General features: G+C 56.4%; 8 protein-coding genes across 8 annotated transcripts; 4 read left to right on the top strand and 4 right to left on the bottom strand.

Moving 5' to 3' along the window:
* Positions 1-620: 620 nt before the first annotated feature.
* Positions 621-1,701, bottom strand: V1518DRAFT_369707 (G protein-coupled glucose receptor regulating Gpa2-domain-containing protein; the record flags this gene model as incomplete). The annotated part of the gene is made up of 2 exons (XM_066901289.1): positions 621-1,503; positions 1,559-1,701. Coding segments are annotated over 2 exons (1,026 nt in total), but the record flags the coding sequence as incomplete, so codon positions are not given.
* An 806-nt stretch (positions 1,702-2,507) lies between these two features.
* V1518DRAFT_58907 (uncharacterized protein) lies at positions 2,508-5,129 on the top strand. The gene is made up of 2 exons (XM_066906632.1): positions 2,508-2,972; positions 3,018-5,129. The coding sequence occupies exons 1-2, from the start codon at positions 2,682-2,684 to the stop codon at positions 4,947-4,949; spliced, it is 2,223 nt and encodes a 740-aa protein (XP_066762694.1). The 5' UTR covers positions 2,508-2,681; the 3' UTR covers positions 4,950-5,129.
* Positions 5,130-5,155: 26 nt separating this feature from the next.
* Positions 5,156-7,400, bottom strand: V1518DRAFT_410861 (uncharacterized protein). Its single transcript, XM_066902708.1, has one exon. It carries the CDS (start codon positions 7,023-7,025, stop codon positions 5,310-5,312), a length of 1,716 nt encoding a protein of 571 aa, XP_066762695.1. The 5' UTR covers positions 7,026-7,400; the 3' UTR covers positions 5,156-5,309.
* Positions 7,401-7,689: 289 nt separating this feature from the next.
* V1518DRAFT_369568 (CrcB-like protein-domain-containing protein) lies at positions 7,690-9,106 on the top strand (the record flags this gene model as incomplete). Its single annotated transcript, XM_066901280.1, has 2 exons — positions 7,690-8,258; positions 8,311-9,106. The coding sequence occupies 2 exons, from the start codon at positions 7,690-7,692 to the stop codon at positions 9,104-9,106; spliced, it is 1,365 nt and encodes a 454-aa protein (XP_066762696.1).
* Positions 9,107-9,527: 421 nt separating this feature from the next.
* V1518DRAFT_425246 (uncharacterized protein) lies at positions 9,528-12,103 on the top strand (the record flags this gene model as incomplete). Its single annotated transcript, XM_066905903.1, has 6 exons — positions 9,528-10,052; positions 10,110-10,179; positions 10,233-10,399; positions 10,450-10,510; positions 10,560-11,317; positions 11,363-12,103. 6 exons carry the CDS (start codon positions 9,528-9,530, stop codon positions 12,101-12,103), a joined length of 2,322 nt encoding a protein of 773 aa, XP_066762697.1.
* On the bottom strand, positions 12,100-13,476 carry V1518DRAFT_390368 (60S ribosomal protein uL3). The gene is made up of 2 exons (XM_066901750.1): positions 13,250-13,476; positions 12,100-13,189 (listed from the first exon to the last, which is right to left on the bottom strand). The coding sequence occupies exons 1-2, from the start codon at positions 13,397-13,399 to the stop codon at positions 12,173-12,175; spliced, it is 1,167 nt and encodes a 388-aa protein (XP_066762698.1). The 5' UTR covers positions 13,400-13,476; the 3' UTR covers positions 12,100-12,172.
* Positions 13,477-13,619: 143 nt separating this feature from the next.
* V1518DRAFT_410868 (uncharacterized protein) lies at positions 13,620-16,427 on the top strand. The gene is made up of 2 exons (XM_066902709.1): positions 13,620-14,034; positions 14,082-16,427. The coding sequence occupies exons 1-2, from the start codon at positions 13,757-13,759 to the stop codon at positions 16,297-16,299; spliced, it is 2,496 nt and encodes an 831-aa protein (XP_066762699.1). The 5' UTR covers positions 13,620-13,756; the 3' UTR covers positions 16,300-16,427.
* Positions 16,378-20,412, bottom strand: V1518DRAFT_410872 (GDPD-domain-containing protein). Its single transcript, XM_066902710.1, has 5 exons — positions 20,113-20,412; positions 20,033-20,062; positions 19,841-19,950; positions 19,540-19,742; positions 16,378-19,490 (listed from the first exon to the last, which is right to left on the bottom strand). The coding sequence occupies exons 1-5, from the start codon at positions 20,127-20,129 to the stop codon at positions 16,428-16,430; spliced, it is 3,423 nt and encodes a 1,140-aa protein (XP_066762700.1). The 5' UTR covers positions 20,130-20,412; the 3' UTR covers positions 16,378-16,427.
* Positions 20,413-20,816: the final 404 nt, after the last annotated feature.

Here is a 20,816-nt window from a genome sequence, read left to right on the forward strand (position 1 = left end):
TCCCAAAATGAACTCTTCGTGTGTACTTGAGCATCGTCGATTTTGTTGTCGCTCTGTGCAACTGCTGTGGATGTGGTCTCGGCTGAGGAGGATGATGGCGGTTCCGAGCAGCCGCGATTACGAGTTCTCGTCGGTCTTGTTTTTATGATATCCGCCGGCGTGACGATTGTCGATGGTGACACGGATGAGTATTGTGTGTTTCCAAGATCGAGGTTAATCTGGTACGGATTCCAGCTCATCTGTGCGTCTTGCCGTCCGTCGGCTATTGGTGACCGAACACCTGACAAAAACTCACGAATGCTCAATGGTATGTTAGAGTCGCTTTCATGCGGCATCGGCAGCGGTTGCTCTTTCTCCTGTTCGCCATCTTTGCTCAGCGACTGTTTGCTAAGTTGCCGCGCGAATAAATTGCAGAACGGAAGTGAAGCCTGCCAAGAGCTACGCCGCCAAGCGCGTTGGTTGGTGATTGTCTTATCGCTCTCTCTCCGCGAAGATGCCGCCCTGCCCCATGACTGGCATGCGAGGAGGCCAACAATGCTGCTCCCGACACTTGTTCTGTGCTCGCCTCGCTGCTCAAGTTCGCATTGTTCGCCAAAGGAGTTAGTCCCAGGGCCGTAGCTGCGGCATTGTCGCCACGGCCTTTCGCGGATAGCAAAAATCAACGTGTTCATAAGACCGCTGATTGCGTACGAGAACGCGGAGATGTAACCGAGCCATACGACGGGGTGGTTTAAGAAATCGGACGTGAAGAGCATGCAGGTCTCGACGAACGGAAGTGCCCAGCTGACGACATAGAATATCGGATAGAGAAACAAGTACTTGACTTGGCGCTCGATCATGACGCGTTGCTGGCGGTCCTGGATGGTGCCGTCGAACGAATGCGGGACAACGTCGCCGATGGGAAGTACATCAGTGTCGTTAATACCTGGCGCGGCGTCATGGCGACCTCTGCGTACTGTTGTCATGGCGCGGTCAACTTTACTGAGAACCTTGCGCACGTATATGTATATGCCGACGTATATCACGCAGATGGACATGAAGACAATGTATCTTGGCACCCACGCGAGAACAAGACGGTACCATATTGGGCGCACTGGTAGATAGCACATTGTCGAGATCTGCACGTAGCCGAGGTTGTACAGCTTCTGCTTCTCAGTAGCCTCATCGTAGCGCACGGAGTTAACGAACGGCAGCGAGGCAAACAGAATCGAGAAGCCAGCCCACACAGCGTAGACGTAGTATCGGTACCGATACAGTCCGCCGTAGCGATAAGCTGACAAGCCAGGGCTAGTCATCTGTGGATACATGATGAAGAGCGCGGTGTGGATGGCGATGAGGAGTACAGCGAAGTCGCTGGCCTCAATGCTGAGCGCGGCGAAGAAGCCATCGGCTTGGCACGAGTGCGGGCCAATGGAGTCCTCACCGGTATACCAGAGGCGGATGGGGTACCACATGAGAATGACAGCACGCCAGCAGTCGAAGAAGAGCAACCAGAAAATGAGCCTGCGGTGAGGTTAGCAGCCTCAATAGGAGAACAAACACAACAAAGGACACAAACAGATGCCGGAAGACCTTGCCGCGCATGCGCCAGAGCCAGTAGAACGCGATGAGACAACTAATGATGCTGAGCCAAGAGGCAGTGAAGGAGATGATGCGGATGCCGTGCCGGTCGTGGGCGGAGAAGACGAAAGTCGAGTTCATCTCAGCAGTGACGCCTTTCCGCAGGCGTTCGCGCACTAGTCAGCACCAGTGACCAACGCCTCGGAAGCGAGGGCAGGACCGGGCTGCGACCGGAGCGACAACACGGCGGCAAGGAAGAGGCGCACTGGTGTGCACGAGTAAGACGGTGGTGGTGGATAAAGGGGTGGACGTGGATTGTGACGATTGCAGCTGATGAACGACGCCGCCGCGGGTCAGGGTCTTGGCCCGATCCGGAAAAGCGTCTATACTAGCACTGCCACGCTCAGGGGGAGCAGTAGTGGCAGTGTGCCATAACCCTACGCCGCAGCGTGGCGCAGGGCGGCTTCAAGAAAAACGCAGACCTCTCCGACGACGCCGCTTGATGGACCATCACTACAGCAACCATACACGCCATGGCATCACGGCAACAGTCGAGCGCACCGCGGCTGTCTGCAAAAGGTATGTGTGTTGATACTGCTGTTATACTCTGTCTGATGATTAAGCAGCGTTTCTCGCCGCGCGTAACGGTACGAGAACCACTTCGGCCCCAACACCGCCTCCTCAGGAACAACCATCTCCACAAACGTCATCCTCCAAGTCTGCACCACGGCGAACAAGAAAGCGCCACAGTGAATTACTGTTACGGAGTTTGACGGAAGTCCATACCGCAGTCAACGGAAATTTGGTCGTTGTTCTAGACGACGATGGCGACAAGTCGTCCGAGCCAGCGGCCGCCAACCCGGCGCCGTCGGCTAAGAAAGGGAACGCGAAGGCTGATGGAGCGGTACCTGTGGGCGTGTTCAAGCGTGCAAAGATTGAGGAACATCAGCCACAGTCCGGCGTCGACGTATCGAGTCGGAATAGCGCCGACGTGGTGCTCGATTATGCGCCAATGTCTTCCAGCGAGGACGAGAATCACAACGACGAAGATACTGAGGAAAGTATAGATGAGGACGACACCAATATAGGACACAATTCGAGCCACATAGAATCCGAGAGGAATGAAGATCTCGATCCCAGTGAATTCGACATCGACGGAAACCACGACTCGCCGTCCCTGCCCAACAAACTTGTCGAGATTAACGAGACAATCTGTTCCCTTGGCGACATCAACACTCAAGAGCCGAGAGAGGTCATGTAAGGCCATCTATTTGGGGCAGTGTGTGGTGCCAGATGCTGACGCGAACAGTGACTTGGAAGCTGACTTGAAGATTTCAAGTTTCACACCCACCGTTGCGAATCACTGTAGATCCAAGAGCGGTCTCGAGTTTTTTGGACTTGCACGTAGTGAGGTCAGTGTTTCGTCCCTCGTTTCAGACAGTATATTAACAAGACAGACACTGGTCCTCCTTGGACAATACGAGTTTCGCGTGTACCACGGCTGCATCAGCCTCCTCGGTGGCGTGCTCGCCCCGACCTCCACCTTCCACCGCGTTTACGCACAACTCACCGAATCCCTCCCCGTGCTAACTGGAACTTCTGCACATTTTCCCGCCGCCGTCGCTGCTGTGAAGGGTGTCTCAACGGAGAGTCTGATCGAGCTTCTCAAGGCTGAAGTACCGGTGCGGACCGCAGAGAATCTTGCCCGGAATGATTGTGTTATCGCGGTGCGCTCGGTACGGAGCGGACTCGAAAATTTGGAAAAAGTGTGCTTAAATATGCCTTGTTCGTTCGGAATATCACACGCTGAAGGGTCAAGTTACACGCCATTGTATACACGCGCGGAAGGACAATCGTTCCCCGCACTAACGCGAGAACCAGGGCGTACCTGGGGTAGCGCGATGCATAGCGTTATCAGCACGGTGATCGACAGGGCGACGAAACATTATGGAACGCCGCCGCGCATTGTCGTCTGCGGCCCCAAAAATGCGGGAAAGTCAACGTTTACACGATGTCTTCTCAATGCGATGCTGACGGCGTCGATTGACGATGTCGCGTATCTGGACCTCGATCCTGGTCAGCCTGAATTCGGACTTGCAGGTGTCCTCACACTCGCGCGCATGCGCGCACCAGTGTTTGGTTCCGCGATGTCGCACGCGACGCTGGATGCCGCGACTGTCGTGGCTGCTACACATTTCGGATACCTCACCCCGCGCGACGCACCGACGCAGTACGTGGAACAAGCGCGTGCGCTGTGCTCGCAACAATGGAGTAACGACAGGGAAACATTCCCGGTCGTCGTGAACACCCCTGGCTGGACGAAAGGCGAGGGCGTGCGGGTGTTGAGAGAAGTGTTTCTTATTACACAGGCTGATATCGTGATTTACATCGGCCCGCATTTTGATGAAGCCGAGATGCAGACTTCACAAAACGACTCGGACGCGTACGGTGAGCTACCACGTATGCTCATGTCGTATATCCGCATGACCAGCATCGGGCGGTCGAAGCGCGATCTGCCACGTTTGATTCAGATTACACCGATGGATACCCCCGATTGGACAAAAAGCAGCAAAGAGCAGCAACAGATGGCAAAGTACTCAGCTGCGGATTTACGTGTCGCGCAGACGATGGCATATTTTCATCATACCGCGCCGGGGAGGTGGGATTTTGAAACGCATTTGACACATATGCGGCCGTATGCAGTGCGGTGGGCTGCTGCGGATGATACAGATGCAGAAGAAGAGATTGGGATTGTGGACGCGGTTGATATTCTCGACGACGATGACGGTGTCAGGCACACTCCCGATGTGATCACTGCCATCAACGGCACCATTCTCGCGTTCGTGCTCGTACCAAAAGACACAACCCTGGACATATCCCACACGGCACTAACCAGCACAACCACCATCCCGGTCTTACGCACTTCCTTCTCCACCCCACCTACTAAACTCGCAGGCCTTTGCATCCTCGCGGGGATCGACATCCCGGCACGCACATTCCACATCCTTCTCCCCCCTCCAGCGCGAGAGGCAATCATGGCGGCGGGGGAAAAGCATCATGTCGTGCTTATCCGCGGACGCTTGCCATTGCCGGTGTACGCTGCGTGGGACGGGAGCCAGACCGGCACGGCCGGCGCGGCGTGGCGGGACGTTCCGTATCTTGGGATGGACGAGACGGAGGAAGCGCAGGGCGGCAGTGAGCGTGCTGTGACGACGATGATGACCATGAACAGGAGTACAACGACAACAGGGAATCCAACTACAGCCGCGACGCTGAGCGGTGCGCTTACGGGAGGCGCAGGGGGGGTTATCGGTGGTCAAGAACTTCGTGTACGCAGGAACATGATGCGTCGAGGCCGCGGTCGCCGCGTGGCGCCGCTGCAGCGATAATTTACTTGTTCAACCTGGCGTAGAACAACTGGCTTATTACTTACGCCAGCGAGCAACTTCCAGAGGGGGATGTTGCAGCCCGTACGCAGTGGTACGCAACCCAAGAATAGAGTTTGGCAATACCCACCAAGGCACGCCATTGACGTCAGCAATTGCAATATCCCGCGTTGGCGCGATCTGGCGAACTCATCGCGGTCCTCAAATCATTAGCGTACACCGTGCATATATTCCACAGCTCTATCATATACTCGCCCAATGACGAGAACTAAAAATGAAAACATTAAGAAAAACACCGAAATGCAATGCCTCCCGAATTAAAAATGCTAACAACAGAAAAACCATTCTAAATCATACATGCAGTCATAGCTTCAGCGCAACCCACTTGCGCTGCTTCTTTGTAAGATGTCCGTAATCCGTGCGCGGCGCGAGCACCATGCGCGCTTTGCCGCTGTAGAAATCAGGACTCAATTTTCCGTGCCTCCGCATCTCGAGCTCCATAGCGAGAATGCGTAAAAACTCGCCGTTCATGCGCGGTTCCCGCGGCCGCACGATGGGCAGGCAGTTATGCTGCACGTCGTAGGTGTCCATTGCAATGCAGGTAGCTTCGCCAGCTTCGCCGGCTATTGCCGTCGCATTCAGCGCAGGGGCTTGGCTGCCGGGCACGACAGGAGTGCCGTCAGCAGAGGCGGCAGAAGCAGCTGCCGCAGCAGCCGCGGCGAGAAGCTTCTCAGAGAGTGGTTCCTGCATTGTGAGTGCCCGCGCAGAGGAGCGCGCAGTGACGCCGCCGGAGGAGAGTGACGAGCGCTGGCGCGTCTCGCTTGCGTCAACAGAGGACGCGCGCACCGGAACGCTCTCGGAGCGTAGACGACGAGTCGCCGACTGCGAGCGGGAACGGGAGGATGACGATGAGGTCGTGCTGCGGGATCTGCGCGGCTCCTCCAGCTTCTCGATCTCGTCGCGAGACATGTACTCCTCCTGGTGCCGCGCCATTGAGGTCGCGATCCACTTTAGCGAGCGCAGAGAGGAGTTGATCCTCTCCACCATGCTGTTGCTCTCGTCCTCAACGGAGACTGACACCCGCGGCGACGCCGAGGAGGAGCGTTTGCCGCTGCGCACGCGCATGAGACTAGGGAAAGGGGAGGAAGATGAGGCAGGCGACTGCGGCCGGAAGTTGGCGGGGACGAAGGCGATGGCAGGGATGCAGGCACCGTTCTCGTCTACGGCAACGCAGAGCGGATCGTCGTTGTACATGGTGGTCGATTCGCGATGTTGCTTCCTGTGGCGGGAAGCGGAGGTAGAGGAGACGGGATCGGTGGTGAGAGTGGAGTTCGGGACGATAGTGGATGTGGAGGAGCCTGATCGGATGGAGGGCGAGTCGGAGTCGGAGTCTATGTCGTCAGAAACGACGGCGGGGAAGTACTCTGATCCAAAAGAACCGGGGGTGATGGGTGAGAGGCTAGGCGACGAGTCGGGGGAGGACGACGCGGAGGAGAGAATCGGCGGGGAGGAGAGGGGCGTGCTGAAGGGCGACGTAGCAGGAGTCATAAGGGGAATGCCGATTGGCGACTGTGATAGCGACTTTGCGAGAGTCGTGGCGGCCGCGGCGGCAGCAGCCTCTTCAGAGTGACTACTGCTCGCATCGTCGTCGTCGTCTTCTTCATCATCGACGGTCGGAGGAGTAAGGAGTTCAACGAGCTCAGAGGAGTACTGCTTCTGCTTGCGGTGGGTTCGCCGCCGCGCGCGTGCTTCTTTTAAGGTGGCTGTGGTAGGTGCTGCTATTTCTGCATGCTTGTCGGTCGCGTCCTTCTCGATGGGCTGGGCGCCGGTGGCCCGTGTCGGCGCGGGCGACGTGCTGTGACGGCGCTGCGATTGAACACCAGGAACGGCAAACTCGTCCTTGGACGAGACGCGCCGCCGACGGCCGGACTTGGAGGACTGGCGGGCGGCAGAACGGGGAGGCGGGATGGAGGTGACCGCGAGGAGAGCGGCGACGGCAGGGGGGAGCGAGTCCCGGGGAAGCTTGGCGACGCGGGGGGTGTCGATGCGGCGGACGAGGAGGGCTGTGTCTGCGGCCATGATGGAGAGGATAAAGGAGGCCGGGGCGGGAGGGAGAGGTGGTGGTGGTGGTGAGGAGTCCTGGAGAGGCGAACGAGAAGCGCGGGCGCAGTCAGAAGATGAAGGGCCGGCTCCAGGCACGGCCCTGACCCGCTGACCCGGGTCAAGCCGCCGCCCATCGCGCGGGCTTTCCGACCTGACCCGCGCAAGTGGGAATAGGCGCGCTCCTGTGACGTCAGCGACTCAGCCTGGTCTTGCCTCGACGGGAACGACAGTGCCCGACTGCTTCTCCTCGTCGCCCGCACCAGGGAGCATCTGGTCTGGAGACAGAGCAAAGAGCGGCGAGGATGTCCCGCGATACCGCCTATCGCAGTGTCGCAATCGTGTCGCGTGTGGTCTTTTGCGTGGCCGGTCCACGTTCACCCAAGGGGCCGCGCGCAACGACCAACGCCGACGCTGGCGCGGCTTGCCTGATCGGGCAGGTTGTGCCCCAGTGCGGCATGGCTGTGCGGTTGCGGCATAACTGCGCAACGGTGCGCCCCGATAAGGGCTAGGGCAGATATGTGCCACTATGTCCGCGCCGCGACATTATTAGGCTTATCGCCACTAACGTATCATCCGCGGTTGATCCGCGCCTTGGCTGAACAACCGCCTCATCGCATCACGAACTTACTCGCTCGGTGGTATGCATGCCGCCGCTTATTCCTCCGCACGCGAGGGGGCCACCGAGGACGGCACAGCGCTCCATCACACCCGCTCCACGGAATCTACCCGCGGCATCAGCGAGTACGTCGCGCCCTGCCCCCTCGGCAATGAGCTAGAACGGGAAGCCAGTCTCGAGGATCGTCTCGGCGCCGCATCCCCTCTCGATAACTGGGGCTCCGTCGACAATGATCTCACCCCCGGCCACCCTCCCTCCTCGCGCAAGTCTCTTCGCGGCATCAACGAATTCGCTGCGCCGGAACCATTGCACCCTGAATCAGACCAGACCTACGAGCGTCAGCTGTCAGATCAGACTGAGAAGCAGTCGTCGACCTCGCGCCTGCTGCGAAAACCCTTCCTCGACGACATTTCTGAGATCCTCCTCTGGTTCATCGTCTTCTCCATTTTCGGCGCGCTTGCGCGCATAGGCGTCACTGCGCTCGATGGATATCCTGGTCAAGTCATCTCCGCCCTCGTCTGGGTGCAGTTCATCGGCTGCCTCATCATGGGCCTGCTCTCAGAAAGCAAGGACTTTTTCGTGTTCCGGAGTGGGTTGGATCCCTTTCGCTGTTCTCTCGGCTTGCTTTTCTAACTCCTGATTTAGAACAAACTTGCAACTCTTCGTAGGCCTCTCCACTGGCTTCTGCGGCTCCTTCACGACCTTCTCAGGCTGGATGCGTGAATGTTTCCTCGCCATGGCCAATGCCGCGCCGGAGAGCCCTCGCCCGCGCGGCTACGCCGTGCTCGGTCTCATCGACGCAGTCATTGTCACAGTCTGCATGTCCATCGCCGGCCTCCGCTTCGGCGCACATGTCAGCATCTTCCTTCGCCATCTGTGGACTACCGACTTCAAGAAACCCGACGCCGTTCAGGAGACCCCAAAGCGGCCATTCGGTTTTGGTCTGGTTGGTGGCCGACGTACACTGCCACTCCTCCATATTCTTGCCCTCTTTCTTGGCGTAGGCTGTTGGGTCGGTGTCATTCTGATGAGTGTTTTTATCGCCAGATGGCGCGGCAAGGTGCTTTTTGCCCTCGTCTTTGGGCCCGTCGGCACCATATCCCGCTGGCTCCTCTCGCGCTACCTCAACCCCCTCTTTCCCTCATTCCCCCTTGGTACCTTCACTGCGAACATCATCGGTACTGCACTTCTCGGCATTTTTGCCGTGATCCAACAGCACGTGGAAAGTCGCACATCTTGCCAGATCCTCCAGGGTCTCATGGATGGCTACTGCGGGTGTTTGACGACCGTCTCCACGTTTGTTCTCGAGTTGCAGACTCTGCGGAGAAAGCATTCCTGGCAGTATGCCTCCGCGAGTGTCGTTTGTGGCGTTCTTATCATGTGTCTCACCATCGGTGTAGATCACTGGCGCTTCGGACCGTACGATCAGGTCTCCTGTTGATGCGAAACGTGCGCGATTATTCATTGGAGCTATCGGTCATGTAGACCTCATCTCTAGGACTCTACGCCGATTCCACGTCTGCTTCCACAGACTGCCGTAGGCAGTTGGGGTTTTCGAGCCCGTCAAATCTTGAGAGTCGACGGGATATCCCAATTCCGCCTCCGATCACAGCCCATCCAGTTCTACCTAGCGCTGTTTGTATCAACAGCATCATGAAATGATCAGCTTAGGAGAAATATGAGAGCATGATGGTAATCCATTTGTTTGCGAGATGGCAGTCGCAAAGGTGCAGTTTGTGCCCAGCAGCGTATCGCAAAGTTACCTAGTTAATGCACTCCTGCTCCCAGTCCCAAAGAACGTACCCACACAAACCACCACTTTGCGCTTCCTTTCCTCGCCCTCCACCACCAACCCTCGCAGAATGGCAGGCTCCCGCCACGGCCGCGTCGGCGAAGACGGATACTACCGCAGTGCGCCACCGCCACCGCGCGAATCACTGAGCCAAAGTCCACCACTATCCGCCTCTGGCCGATATCCACCGCGCGATTTGCGGTACTCTGACGACGACGACAGCGACGAGCACCCCCGCGGCTATGGCAACCGGCGTCCGCGTTCACCGTCCCCACCACGGCGCGCACGCTGGATGCGCGGTAGCGATGACAGTTACTACAACGACGACAACAGCTACGACCGGCGCGACATCTACGACCGCGAGGGCAGAGACAGCTACCGGCCAAGGTCGCGCTGGGATACGAGAGACCAAGACGACAATAGGAATAGCAGGCAGCGGCAGCGGTCACGCTCGCGGTCGACATCGCCGAGGCGGCGACCTGAGCAGCGCACTGAGCAGAAGGAAAATAGCAAAGAGAGGCTCGCACACACGCCGGGCGAACCGTCGATTGATGTCATGGTGAAATGGTTCGACGCAGACATCACCGAGAACGACGTATGTTGAACACGCAATTGAACGCTGAATGACTGGTGTAGAGCTGATGATATGTAGCTGCACACGACAATCACTTGCATGGGCTACAAACTCGAGAAGATCACCATCATCCGCGACCGCCTCACTAGTACGTCGACCGCGCCCCTGTCAGGTACCAATTCTAGCTCACAGTCGCAACAGAAGTAAGCCGCGGTTTTGGTTTTGCACGATTTATCACACTTCCAGAAGCAATCCGCTTCGTCGACGACAACTTTGCTGCTGGCGTGATCTGCAAATCAAGCAAAATGCGGATCCTCTACTCTCGTGACATGACAGCCCAAGATGAAGATAACTGGGTTTGCCGAAGTGTATGGACTTTGTTTCAGTATTGGCGACGAGCTTCTATTAATGGATTTAGTGCGACGCCGTCAATTTCCCCCAGAGAAACGAGTGTCATAAGTGCTCCGCTCCGAAGAGAGGTACTCTATCTGACTCTCTTCTATCATATCATACTAACCCATCTTGAAGAGGCAATCTCCGGCACCGCCTCAAGTGCCGCCACCATCCTCCGGCTCGCCCACGCCGCCAAACCACCAAAAAATGACGGTGCAGGCGACGTCAGCACTGTCGCCTCGCAATTTCTGTTACTTCGCGGCATTCCCAAGGCCGTCAACGAGACACAACTCGCGGCTGCTATAACGACGCTTGCGCTCAAACGCGTGTTTCGCCGGATTTTGCTCGCACGGGAGCGAGCGAGTGGGAGGTCGCTTGGCTTCGCGTTCGTGGAATACGCGACTGCCGTGGACGCGACCAAGGCGTTGCAGGAGCTCGTGAAGCGATTTCCGCCAAAGACGCTGGACGATGGGAAAGACGATAATACAGAGGAGACGAAGAAACCGGCGCCGACGACGTCGTTTTCGATTGCTGGAGCGTATATCAGCGCGAGCTATATTCATCCCGGCGTCTTTGTGCCAACATACGTGCCCGCTGTTCCACTCGCCAGCACTGCTACTGAGGGGAAGCAAGATATGGAAACCACAGATTACACTTTTCTAGCTGCAAGCGGAAGCACGCGTCTCTCGTATTGGGATGAGAACGCGTACGTCGGGGTCTTTGTCGAGCCTTCGTCGAGAGAAGATGATGTAACTGCTTTTTTCACGAGTTTGAAGGCTGACGGTGTCGGTGAGATGACCGGGACGGCCGAGGCTACAATCACGACGACCGCTATGACGACGACTGCGACGGACGGGAGGAAGAAGAAATCAGACGCCGCGCCTCCGAAGAAGGTAAGAGGTCTCATGCCGTGATTTAGACATAGCTAACCATCACAGATGGCACCGCAACTACAGAAATGGCAACTCAAACAAGCCGAACTACACGGCACCCCACGTCCCACGGACTCCAGTTTCGCCACCAGCACCGCCACCACTTCCTCCGCACCTGCCCCCACCTCCACATCTAGCTCTGCATCCACCCTATTCCAGGAATCCTTCTCCGATCCTCGCCGCCCCGCATGCCTCCTTTGCCGTCGCAAATTCCCAAGCTTCGACCTCGTTAACAAGCATGAACGCCTGTCGCGCTTGCACGAACATAACCTCGCCGAGACGGAGCTCCGCGAACGCGTGCGCGCACGGTTGGCCGCGGTTAAAACCGCGTTTGGCACCGCGGCATATAGAGATCGCGCAAAGGAGCGCCGGATTGCGCAGAATGTGGAGGGTCCTGCGAAGGACAAAGCTTCAAGCAAGGAGGACGATGCCAGTAAGACGACAGCTGTCGAACCCGCCGTCGACGAAACAGGCTCAGATTCCGACGACGACATGTTCTCGACCATCAGTAAAGGCAGTAAACTACTCGCAAAGATGGGCTGGACCTCCGGGACTGCGTTGGGTGCGTCGAGCAGCGGCATTACGGAAGCAATCGCCCCTGAGATGTACGTTGCAGGCGTCGGGCTCGGCGCGCAGGGCGGCAAGCTTGACGCTTCAAAGGAAGGCAAACCTGCACCGTCCTCCTATAACGAGTTTGTCAAACGCGTACAGGACAGCGCCCGAGCGCGGTTTGAAAAGGGCAGTTAACATTACATCCTTTGTATTTTAACGAAAACAATAATACAACAAAAGAATTTTTAAATGCCGCGCCGTAATTTACTCGAGATCTTTCTTCAGCGTACCGACGAACGCACTCTTCTCGGCCGGGGTCTGGAAACGGCCCTTGCCGAACTTCGACGCAGTGTCAATCCACTTAAGCGACACGTTCTCGAGCGCCCAGCGGGCGGTATGAGTCCGCAACGACTTGCGGAGAGTGATAACGCGCTTCTTGACACCGGGAATAGAACCTTTGACCATGATGAAGTCGTTCTTAATCTCACCGTAGCGGACGAAGCCACCGAGCGGAGTGATGCTCTTCTCAGTGCGGTCAAAGTCGGTTGAGGCATTCGACTTATCATCGCCCTTGCCGATACGGTAGATCTTGTGGTTAACCGATGTACGGTGATGGTATCCGTCCTGACCGGCACGGGCAACGGTCCACTGAACGTGGGCTGGATGCCAGGCACCGATACAAGCGACCTTTCGCAGACCACGATGAGTCTTGCGCGGCAGTCTCTTAGTACCCCATCTGGCGGTAACACCCTCGTAACCGTGACCCTTGGTGACAGCGATAGCATCGATAATCTCGTCCTGCTCGAAGACCGAGGTGACCTCGACCTCCTTCTCAAAGTGCTCCTTGGCCCATTCGACCTTGTCAGAAATAGAACCACCGTTGACTTGGATCTCGAGAAGATGCGCCTTCTTCTGGGAAAGAGGAGTCTTGCGGATCTGAGTATGGGCTAGAACACGAACGACAGTCGCATACTTCTTGATGCGCTCGAGCTCCTTGGAGATGCTGGCACCGTCATCGGCATACTTCTTAGTGTACTTGGTGAACGCTTTCTTCTTGCTGCGGTACCAGTTCTTGTAGAATCGTCGCTTGACCTCTTCGGAGAGATGCTCAGCCCAAACGGTAGTCAGCGACCGCAGACCACGGGGAGATTCGACGTAGCCAACAACGCCAACAATAACGAGAGGTGGGGTCTCCACAATGGTGACGGCCTCGACGATCTCGCGCTTGTGCATCTTAGAGCCGGGACGCTCGAGGTCACGGACAACAGTAGTCATGCCGGCCTGATATACAGTCAGCCACTACTCCTCCATACCTACATTGCATCGGAGAAGAAAACCCACCTTGTAGCCGAGGAAAGCGGTGAGGTGAACGGGCTTGGACTTGTCGTCGGCAGGGAACGACTTGACCTTTCCGCGGTGGCGCGCGGCGCGCTTTCTGGGGAGGAAACCGAGCGAACCGTGTCGGGGCTCTTCGTACTTTCGGTGGGACATGGCGGGCTATTGGGTGTCGTCGGTCGGTGTGTTGTCGAGTCGAGGGGAGCAGCCTAGTGGGAAGGAAGAGGCATTCGTGAAGCACTCGAGGAATCTTTCGCGCGCCGCACGCGCCAGCCCTATGCCAAGCGTGACTGCGTTTAGCCCTAGCTCACGAAGCCCTAGCTTTGAAGCCCTAAGCTGCATGTCTCCGGTTACCCGCTCTTGCATCACATGGCTCGAGCGCGTCGCGCCGGCGGGACACAGAGAAGGAAGGATGTAAACACGTCTCTCACATGTGTCCCATCTCGATCCCGCCAGCAGCATCACCGCCAAGCAAGGAGCTCGCCGCCGCTGCTCCGACGACCACGCGCGGCAATGCCATTAGTTCAGCCGTGCGACGCTCCGCTGTTTCTATTCACCTCGCCCGCGCCGTCGTCGGATCCCCCACTACCGAACCGCGGCGATGACCGTTCTGCATCGCGAATGTCCACGCAGGTTATCGCGATCGAGAACAACACCGATGACGACGAGGATGTGATTTTGCTAGACGAAGACATACCATCGGCACTGCCGAGTATGGCGCGACGGTTTCCCTCGACGCAGAAGACGGGCGCAGATTCCCAGCGATCGTTGTTTCTGGGCGGTGCCACATTGTATGCCAGTCTATAATCTTGTAATCAATTATCTCTAACGCTTGCAGAGCCGATTCTGTCGACCTTGATCTTGTCAAATCTGACGACTCCGATATCAATGTGCTCTTATCAATCACCAAATCGCCAACATCTCCCGATGCTTCCTCGGCGACTGTCATCGAGACACGGACACTACCACGACCACCAAGCAAAATTCTACGAGATGACGTGAGCCTGGACTCTGACTTTAACCTTGACTCTGAGGCGCCATCAAACGTGCAGCAGATCCTCAACTGCATCAGTAATCTCGACTCCATGTCCAAGGCCAAGCACTCATCACCAGCAGTGCATTCCTCATCGCAACCACTTCCTGCGACACGGCCTTTCTCGGCGGCAGACATACCATCTTCGCCAAGACTCATGATCCCCCGCGTGGCGCCGAGCCATCTCGAGCTGTCTTCGCCGCCACGACCGACGCGGCTCCCCTCGTCGTTTTCAAACTACCCAGATCTGGACATTGCAGATTTAACAAGCGACGACACAATCAAACCGCTCGGCTCCCTATCCTGCAACAAACTAACTGAAATCCGCTCTTCATCACAATCTCTTCCCACAGCGCGGCGCACGTTCACAAATGATATCTCATCCTTGCCACACCGAAACCGCCTGTCATTATATCCATCAGCACGTTCATCACCTCCGCCACCGGCACGACTACCAGCTTCGTTTTCTAAATACGGAGATCTCGAAATTGCGGATTTGATAGACAGTTCCTCGTCGCCGCTAGCGCCATCTGCAGACAGAGGCACTGGATCAAAGCAAGCCTTCGGCGGAGGCACCGCATCGTTGACAACAAGGAAGCACGACGACCTTGTCCCGCAGCGGACAGACTCGGTGTTGGAACAGCTTGATTTAAACATTAATGCGAGCGGCAGTTCAGCATCTTCACTGCCGTGCGTAGATGCCTTGCCTGCGACAAAGAAGAAGAAGACGTCAAATGCTAGCCCAGCAGCACGAACAGCTGGCATAGCAGTCGCTCGCCGAGCTGTCTCTGAGCGAGAAAATGCGGTGTCTGCTACTACCGCAAGCCGCGTACGCAAGGCAAACAAGCCGGATGAAGCGGCAATGGCACCAAAACGCGCACGAAACGGCAACTCGAAAGCCGAAGAAGCAAAAGCCGCCCGCGCTGTCGTGCGGGCGGAGAAACAACAACAAAAAGAAATTGCCGCACGTGAGAAAGAGCGCGACAAGGAGCTGTTAGCCATCAATCGGTTGAAGATTAACAAACGAGATATCTGCGCCGAGATGATTGTCGATATCGATGAGGACTTTTCTACAACTACTGGGGGGCAACACATGCAGACATTGCTTAAAGAGCTCGGGATAGAGGTGAGCACGACCTGGCGCAGCCCAACCGGCAACATGATCAAGTTCCGAAGGAAGGTGAAGGCGGAATTCAACGTCGCGCTGTCGCACTTTGTGCCTATCCCGGAGGAAGTTCGCAAGGAGAACATCATTATCGTAGTGTTTACGGCGGTGGAGTTCATTGATATGATCATGCTCCAGAAGCTTGATGACAGCACAACATCTATCAGGAGCTTGTTTCCAGGGATGCAGATTTTGTTTATGATCGAAGGGCTGAACAACATGCAGCGCAAACTGGCGTTACAAACGCGTCGCGAGTTTAGCAACATGGTACATAACTCGCTGAACTACAACAGCAACGACGCGACTACGACGACGAAGCAACGAAGAAGCAAAGTCCAAGATGAGCTCCTTCTACGTGTACAGTCAACATACAATCACGCCGTGCACGCGGATATGATCGAGATGGCCAAAGTGTCGTTGCTAGTCAAGCACGGGGTTCACGCCTTCCACACGACAACCGCACTCGACAGCGCGTCATGGCTGGCCGTCTTGGCACAAGACATCGGCACAATCCCGTACCGCTATGCGCGCTTGGACATCTTCGAAACGATCTGCATGGACGCGGGCCAGATTCCCAGTGGCAAGGATAACAAGGGCATGTTCATGGAAGCGTTCAGCCAAATCAAGGGCATCACGCCGAGCATGGCGAGCAGCATGTACAATAAGTTCAAGTCGCTAAACAACGTGATGGAGGATGTGGACAAGTACGGCAAGAAAGCGTTTCTCGCGCTTGAATCAGATCGCGAGATGACGATAGAGTCAATGACCGGGGGTGCCAAACGGCGGATCGGAGAACGGATGGCGACGCAGTTGCAATTCTTGTTTAGCACCACTGATCCCAATGCAGAAGTGCCATAAGGTAGTTTACTGGGATGGAGTTTGTGGAGTTCTTTGCTTGTCTTAGTCATTGCTTGTCTTAGTCACAAAACAGTTGTATTTCATCTCATTATGCATTTCAAAACCAATCACTTTTGTATTTTCCCTCTCTAAACCTCCTTTATTGTTGCGCTAGCGCCGTCCGCAGCCGTCAAACCCTTTCGCACAGCAAGCACGGAATCCACAATAACCGCATCAACGCCGTAATGCATCTGCAGTCTGCAGTATTCAGGCACATTATTCATCGTGCCGTACGTAAAACACACAAGTCCAGACTCCTTCACGACGCGAATCAGCCGCGGCGAGATGATCAACGGCTCGCAAGCGGACACGAGACCGAGTAGGTTCCAGCGGGAGGCAAAGCGGATCGCTTCCTGCAAGGACGACGCGCGGACGTCGGCCATGGGCGCGGTGCCGGATTCAGTGAGGAAAAGGACCGGGATTGAAGGTTGCTTCAGCGAGAGCATTAAGCATACATCGGGGTGGAAACTCGAAAAAATGATATCACGACCGTGCGCGTGGTCGTACACGCACTTGAGCACGGTGTCGACCCACTGGTTCAGCTCGATGGCAAGGTCATCCATGTTCTCCGCCTGACTCTCGTCAAGCATGGGATATTTGCACTCGATGTTGAACCCGACGTTCTGCGGAAGCGTTTTCAGCACCTCCTCAAGCGTTGTGAAGGGGGCTTGGATACTAATACCGCGCGAATTGCCTTTGAAGCCCTTCTTCTTGAAGTCGGCAGTGTACTTAAGTCGGTCCGAGTAGTCATCCAAATTGGGATCATCCATAATCTCCAATGACATCGAGCGCGGTCGGCGACCAGGATGCATGTCGGAGTCGTCCAGCGAGCGTGCCCCGCTTTGAACACTCCGCTCCGGAGGCGCTCTAGGCGACGAGTTACGACTCCGCGATCGCGGTGTGCGTCGCTCGGAGACGCTCATGAACTGCTCCAACGTCAACGCGTGCATTGGCACGTCAATGCCCGTCTCCGCAACCACGAAATCGTGGTAAATGACAGGCACACGATCGCGTGTGAGCTGCACGTCAAATTCAACGTAGCTTGCGCCCAAATTCGCCGCGGCGATGAAGGACTGCAACGTGTTCTCGCCAAGCTGCAAACTCTTGCGACTAGTCGAGTTCTTTCCGAGACCGCGGTGTCCGATGACACGAGTGTTCGTCAGCGATTTCCAGTACGTTGAAGATTTCGCAATGCTCATGTTTGGATGCTCGAACGGCGTGACCGTCAAAAATTCGAAATTCACTGTACCGAGAATATCTAGAGTCGTGTTCTGGATAATGGGCACTGTCACGGTCTCATGTAAACTCCGCACGGACTGACCAACAGAAGTCCGCACGGTAGACAGCATCGCGACAGCACGACCAAGTATCTGATTGCGGTTACCAGCGTACGTAGGGACAATGTCAAAAAAAACACGCGTCTTGCGTGCGTCGCCGCTGGTCTGGAACACAATCGGCTCAGTGGCCTGACTGTCCTGGATCGGCAGGTCAATCACTGTAGGCTCGCCAATCGCATTCTGGCAGGAAATAACCAACGACAACGCCGTGTCAAGCTGTGTCGAATGTGCGCGCGAGAGCGGGACCTGGTCGAGTTGGACTGGCTCCACGATGGAGCGCGTGTCAGTCGATCCCAGCGTCACAAGGATCATAGTCGTGTTGTTCTTCAAGTACTTGTGTCCGAAGCTCTTAATCGGTTCTCTCGGCACCGGCGTAGCCGATGGAGTCGACACCGATGACGCCTTTGATGAAACTGAGCTGAGCGAGATCAAACTGTCAACCGACGCTGACGCCATGCTGGCGATATCACTTGTCGAAAATGGTGATGGCGGCGGCTGATGAGCAGGCAGAATCTTTGTGACCTCCAGATGTCCGCGCAGCACAGCATGCTCCATTGCGGTCCACCCAGAACCATCAGTTTTGTCGGTATCGCATCCACTAGCCACCAAGGTCTTAACAACGTCGCTATAGCCAAACACGGCCGCGACAAACAACGGTGTCCATCCGTACGTCGTCTCGGCGAGCTCGGTGTCAGCCTCATGCTTAAGCAACACTTGAGCGCTGGCGGCGTGTCCGCACTTTGCGGCCGCGTAAAGTGCTGTCTCGGCTAGCTGGTCGTCAGCGTAATCTACGTCCAGCCCTGCGACGATCAAGATCTCGAGAATGTCGGAGTAATCTGACTTGGCGGCCAAACTGAGCAGCTGCGACGAGTCGCGAGGCGGAATCCCCTTGGTGGCCTCGAGCAGGACCTTCAGAGTCATCGGGTGCTTGCCGATAACTGCGAGATGGAATGGGGTGAGTCCCTCGGCGTCAATCCACTCTGGCGCATCAAGGCCGTTCCCGGCCTCGAACATATTCCACTTCTTTAGGTAGTCGATGATGACTTGGCTAATGAGACGCATGCCGTACTGCGCGGAGTAATGCAGGGGACTGCGGCGATAAGTGTCCCTGGCGGCGAGAGCAGCACGCTGAGGCACGGTGAGATGGTCTAAAATGAAACGTAGCATCGAGGTCTCGTCGGTCGAATTAATGCCGTCGCTGCCGTAGAAAGCAGTGAGCTGCGCAGTCGACACTGGCTGCTCTGCGGGAGTAATGTAGTACCCACGAGCAGTATCAGCATTGGCAGCAGTGCTGGATCGCTGTCGACCAAGGGCCACGATATGACGGTGGATAATGTTGCGGCCGCGCAAATCCGACGGGTCAGAAAGGTCACCCACGTTCTGGAGCAGGTAGTCGATACACTTAAGCGTCTTGAGGTTGATCGCCTTATGCAACGCCGAGAGTAGCGTTTTCTCCTTGATAAAGTCAGGCACATCTGCAAGCGTCGCCTTCAAGGCTTCGAGATCATCGCCAACCAACGCGGCTCGGATAGCATCGCCATTCGGACCTGCCGACTTCGACGCCGTGGTGCCGTTGCTGCTGCTGCCGAACATCTGTGAGGACGAGGGGGATCCGGAGCCTGAAACCTCGTTCGGCGCGAGGTCGGAGAGCCAGCTGTTAATGGTCTCCATGTGGTTGTTGGCCTGGATGCCAGAGGCAAAGGGGAGGATGAGGACTTTGGACTCAAGGTAGCGAGACTGCTCGTTGACGCCGGTGCGCTTGTCGAGTTTCTTGAGGATCTTGATGAATCCTCGCTTGTTCACTTCGGCATACCACTGGCCGGGTTAACTGGCAACGCACAATAATAGCATACGCCAAACTTACCAGGAGCATGCGCAGCTGGCTGCGCAGCTCGAGCAGCGCGCCGACGAGGTCCTCCAGCTCATCGCGGTCAAAGTCGGCAGTCCGCGTCGCATGCGGCGGGAAGCGGTCGAGCAGGACACGCAGTCGGCGCGAGCACTCGGCCAGCCGCTTGTTGTAAAACGAGTCAACCGTCTCCAGGTTGCGATCAAGGGAGTAGAAGAAGGCTGTGCGGGGTGAACATGGTCAGCGAGAGTCTTGGCGAGGATGCCCCTGAACGGCCTGGCGATCGTGCGGGGAAGGGGCGGAGGAGTCATGGACGTACGTGTAAGGTATGTGTCGTTGATCTGGCCCGGCGGATCCCCGCTGGCGGCCGCGCGGGCGACGGCGGTGCGGATATGTTTCTTGAGCGACTTGTAGTTGAGGTAGAAGGCGCTGGAGAGGGCAAGCCGGGGGCGGTTAGTTCCACTATCGTGAGGCGACGATGAGAGCCATTTCTGGAGACGGCGGGGCATACCTCCACTCGGGGACCTGGTTGCGCGGGAGACTGGCAGTTGTTAGCGTCTGCTAGTGGATTATGCTTCTGGCAGTACTCACTTCTTTCCGAACTTCATATTGCAGGGCTGACGGGGTAGAGGTGCAGTGGGATGAGGTTACGAGCACGGACGGAGACTCTGGCGCGCAGACGGCGGCAGGACACGCGGCGAGCGGCGGGCGAGATCAAAGCGGAGCGTACAAAGAGGCGCGTTAGCCATGAAGGTGGTGCAGAATGGCAGGGGTCGTGGGGGTGAAGGCAGCGGAGTGTGGGAGCGCCCACGAGCACGAGGTCGAGGCACAGGCTGTGAAGCGCGTACCGCCCCAAAGAGGAAGCGCAAACACGTCCAACCATAGCTTCCGCCAACCCACATGGTCAGAAGACCGTTCTCGGCTCGCAAGCAATTAGTTACTGGTTTAGGAACTAGGCAGTTATTATACGACACTCTTATTTAATATCTGCTTGAAACAAACAACCAAAACACTGCGCGACATAAAAACTAGCCAAACCCTCACGCTTTTGCACCACCACCTCAATTCGCAGAAATCCTATGAAGACTTCGTATTGATATGTTCCAAAAACAAGTTTAAAGACATTTGAAAGCAGTACCCTGATGGCTCTGGTAAAAGGCAAGAGCCATATAAGAATCGATACTGACTTTCTGTCTTAGGGACGAAAAAAGGAAAAGCGAAGCTAGTGGGCGCGACGGTCTTTTTATACCCGTGCGGCGAGCCTTAGGGCTTGGACAGGTCGTGGAGTTAGGGCT

This window comes from Limtongia smithiae (genome assembly GCF_038497785.1).
Source record: "Limtongia smithiae strain NRRL Y-17922 unplaced genomic scaffold V1518scaffold_1, whole genome shotgun sequence".
In the NCBI taxonomy this organism is placed as follows: Eukaryota; Fungi; Ascomycota; class Lipomycetes; order Lipomycetales; family Lipomycetaceae; genus Limtongia; species Limtongia smithiae.

Coding starts and splice junctions, on each gene's coding strand:
- V1518DRAFT_410872 (XM_066902710.1), bottom strand. Junction 19,951..20,032: donor AACCAGGTCCCCGAGTGGAG/GTATGCCCCGCC, acceptor TGCCCTCTCCAG/CGCCTTCTACCTCAACTACA. Junction 19,743..19,840: donor CAACGACACATACCTTACAC/GTACGTCCATGA, acceptor CACCCCGCACAG/CCTTCTTCTACTCCCTTGAT.
- V1518DRAFT_58907 (XM_066906632.1), top strand. CDS start 2,682: ATGAAGATCTCGATCCCAGTGAATTCGACATCGACGGAAACCACGACT. Junction 2,973..3,017: donor TTGGACTTGCACGTAGTGAG/GTCAGTGTTTCG, acceptor TTAACAAGACAG/ACACTGGTCCTCCTTGGACA.
- V1518DRAFT_390368 (XM_066901750.1), bottom strand. CDS start 13,399: ATGTCCCACCGAAAGTACGAAGAGCCCCGACACGGTTCGCTCGGTTTC. Junction 13,190..13,249: donor CCGCTTTCCTCGGCTACAAG/GTGGGTTTTCTT, acceptor ACTGTATATCAG/GCCGGCATGACTACTGTTGT.
- V1518DRAFT_410868 (XM_066902709.1), top strand. CDS start 13,757: ATGCCATTAGTTCAGCCGTGCGACGCTCCGCTGTTTCTATTCACCTCG. Junction 14,035..14,081: donor TTTCTGGGCGGTGCCACATT/GTATGCCAGTCT, acceptor TAACGCTTGCAG/AGCCGATTCTGTCGACCTTG.
- V1518DRAFT_410861 (XM_066902708.1), bottom strand. CDS start 7,025: ATGGCCGCAGACACAGCCCTCCTCGTCCGCCGCATCGACACCCCCCGC.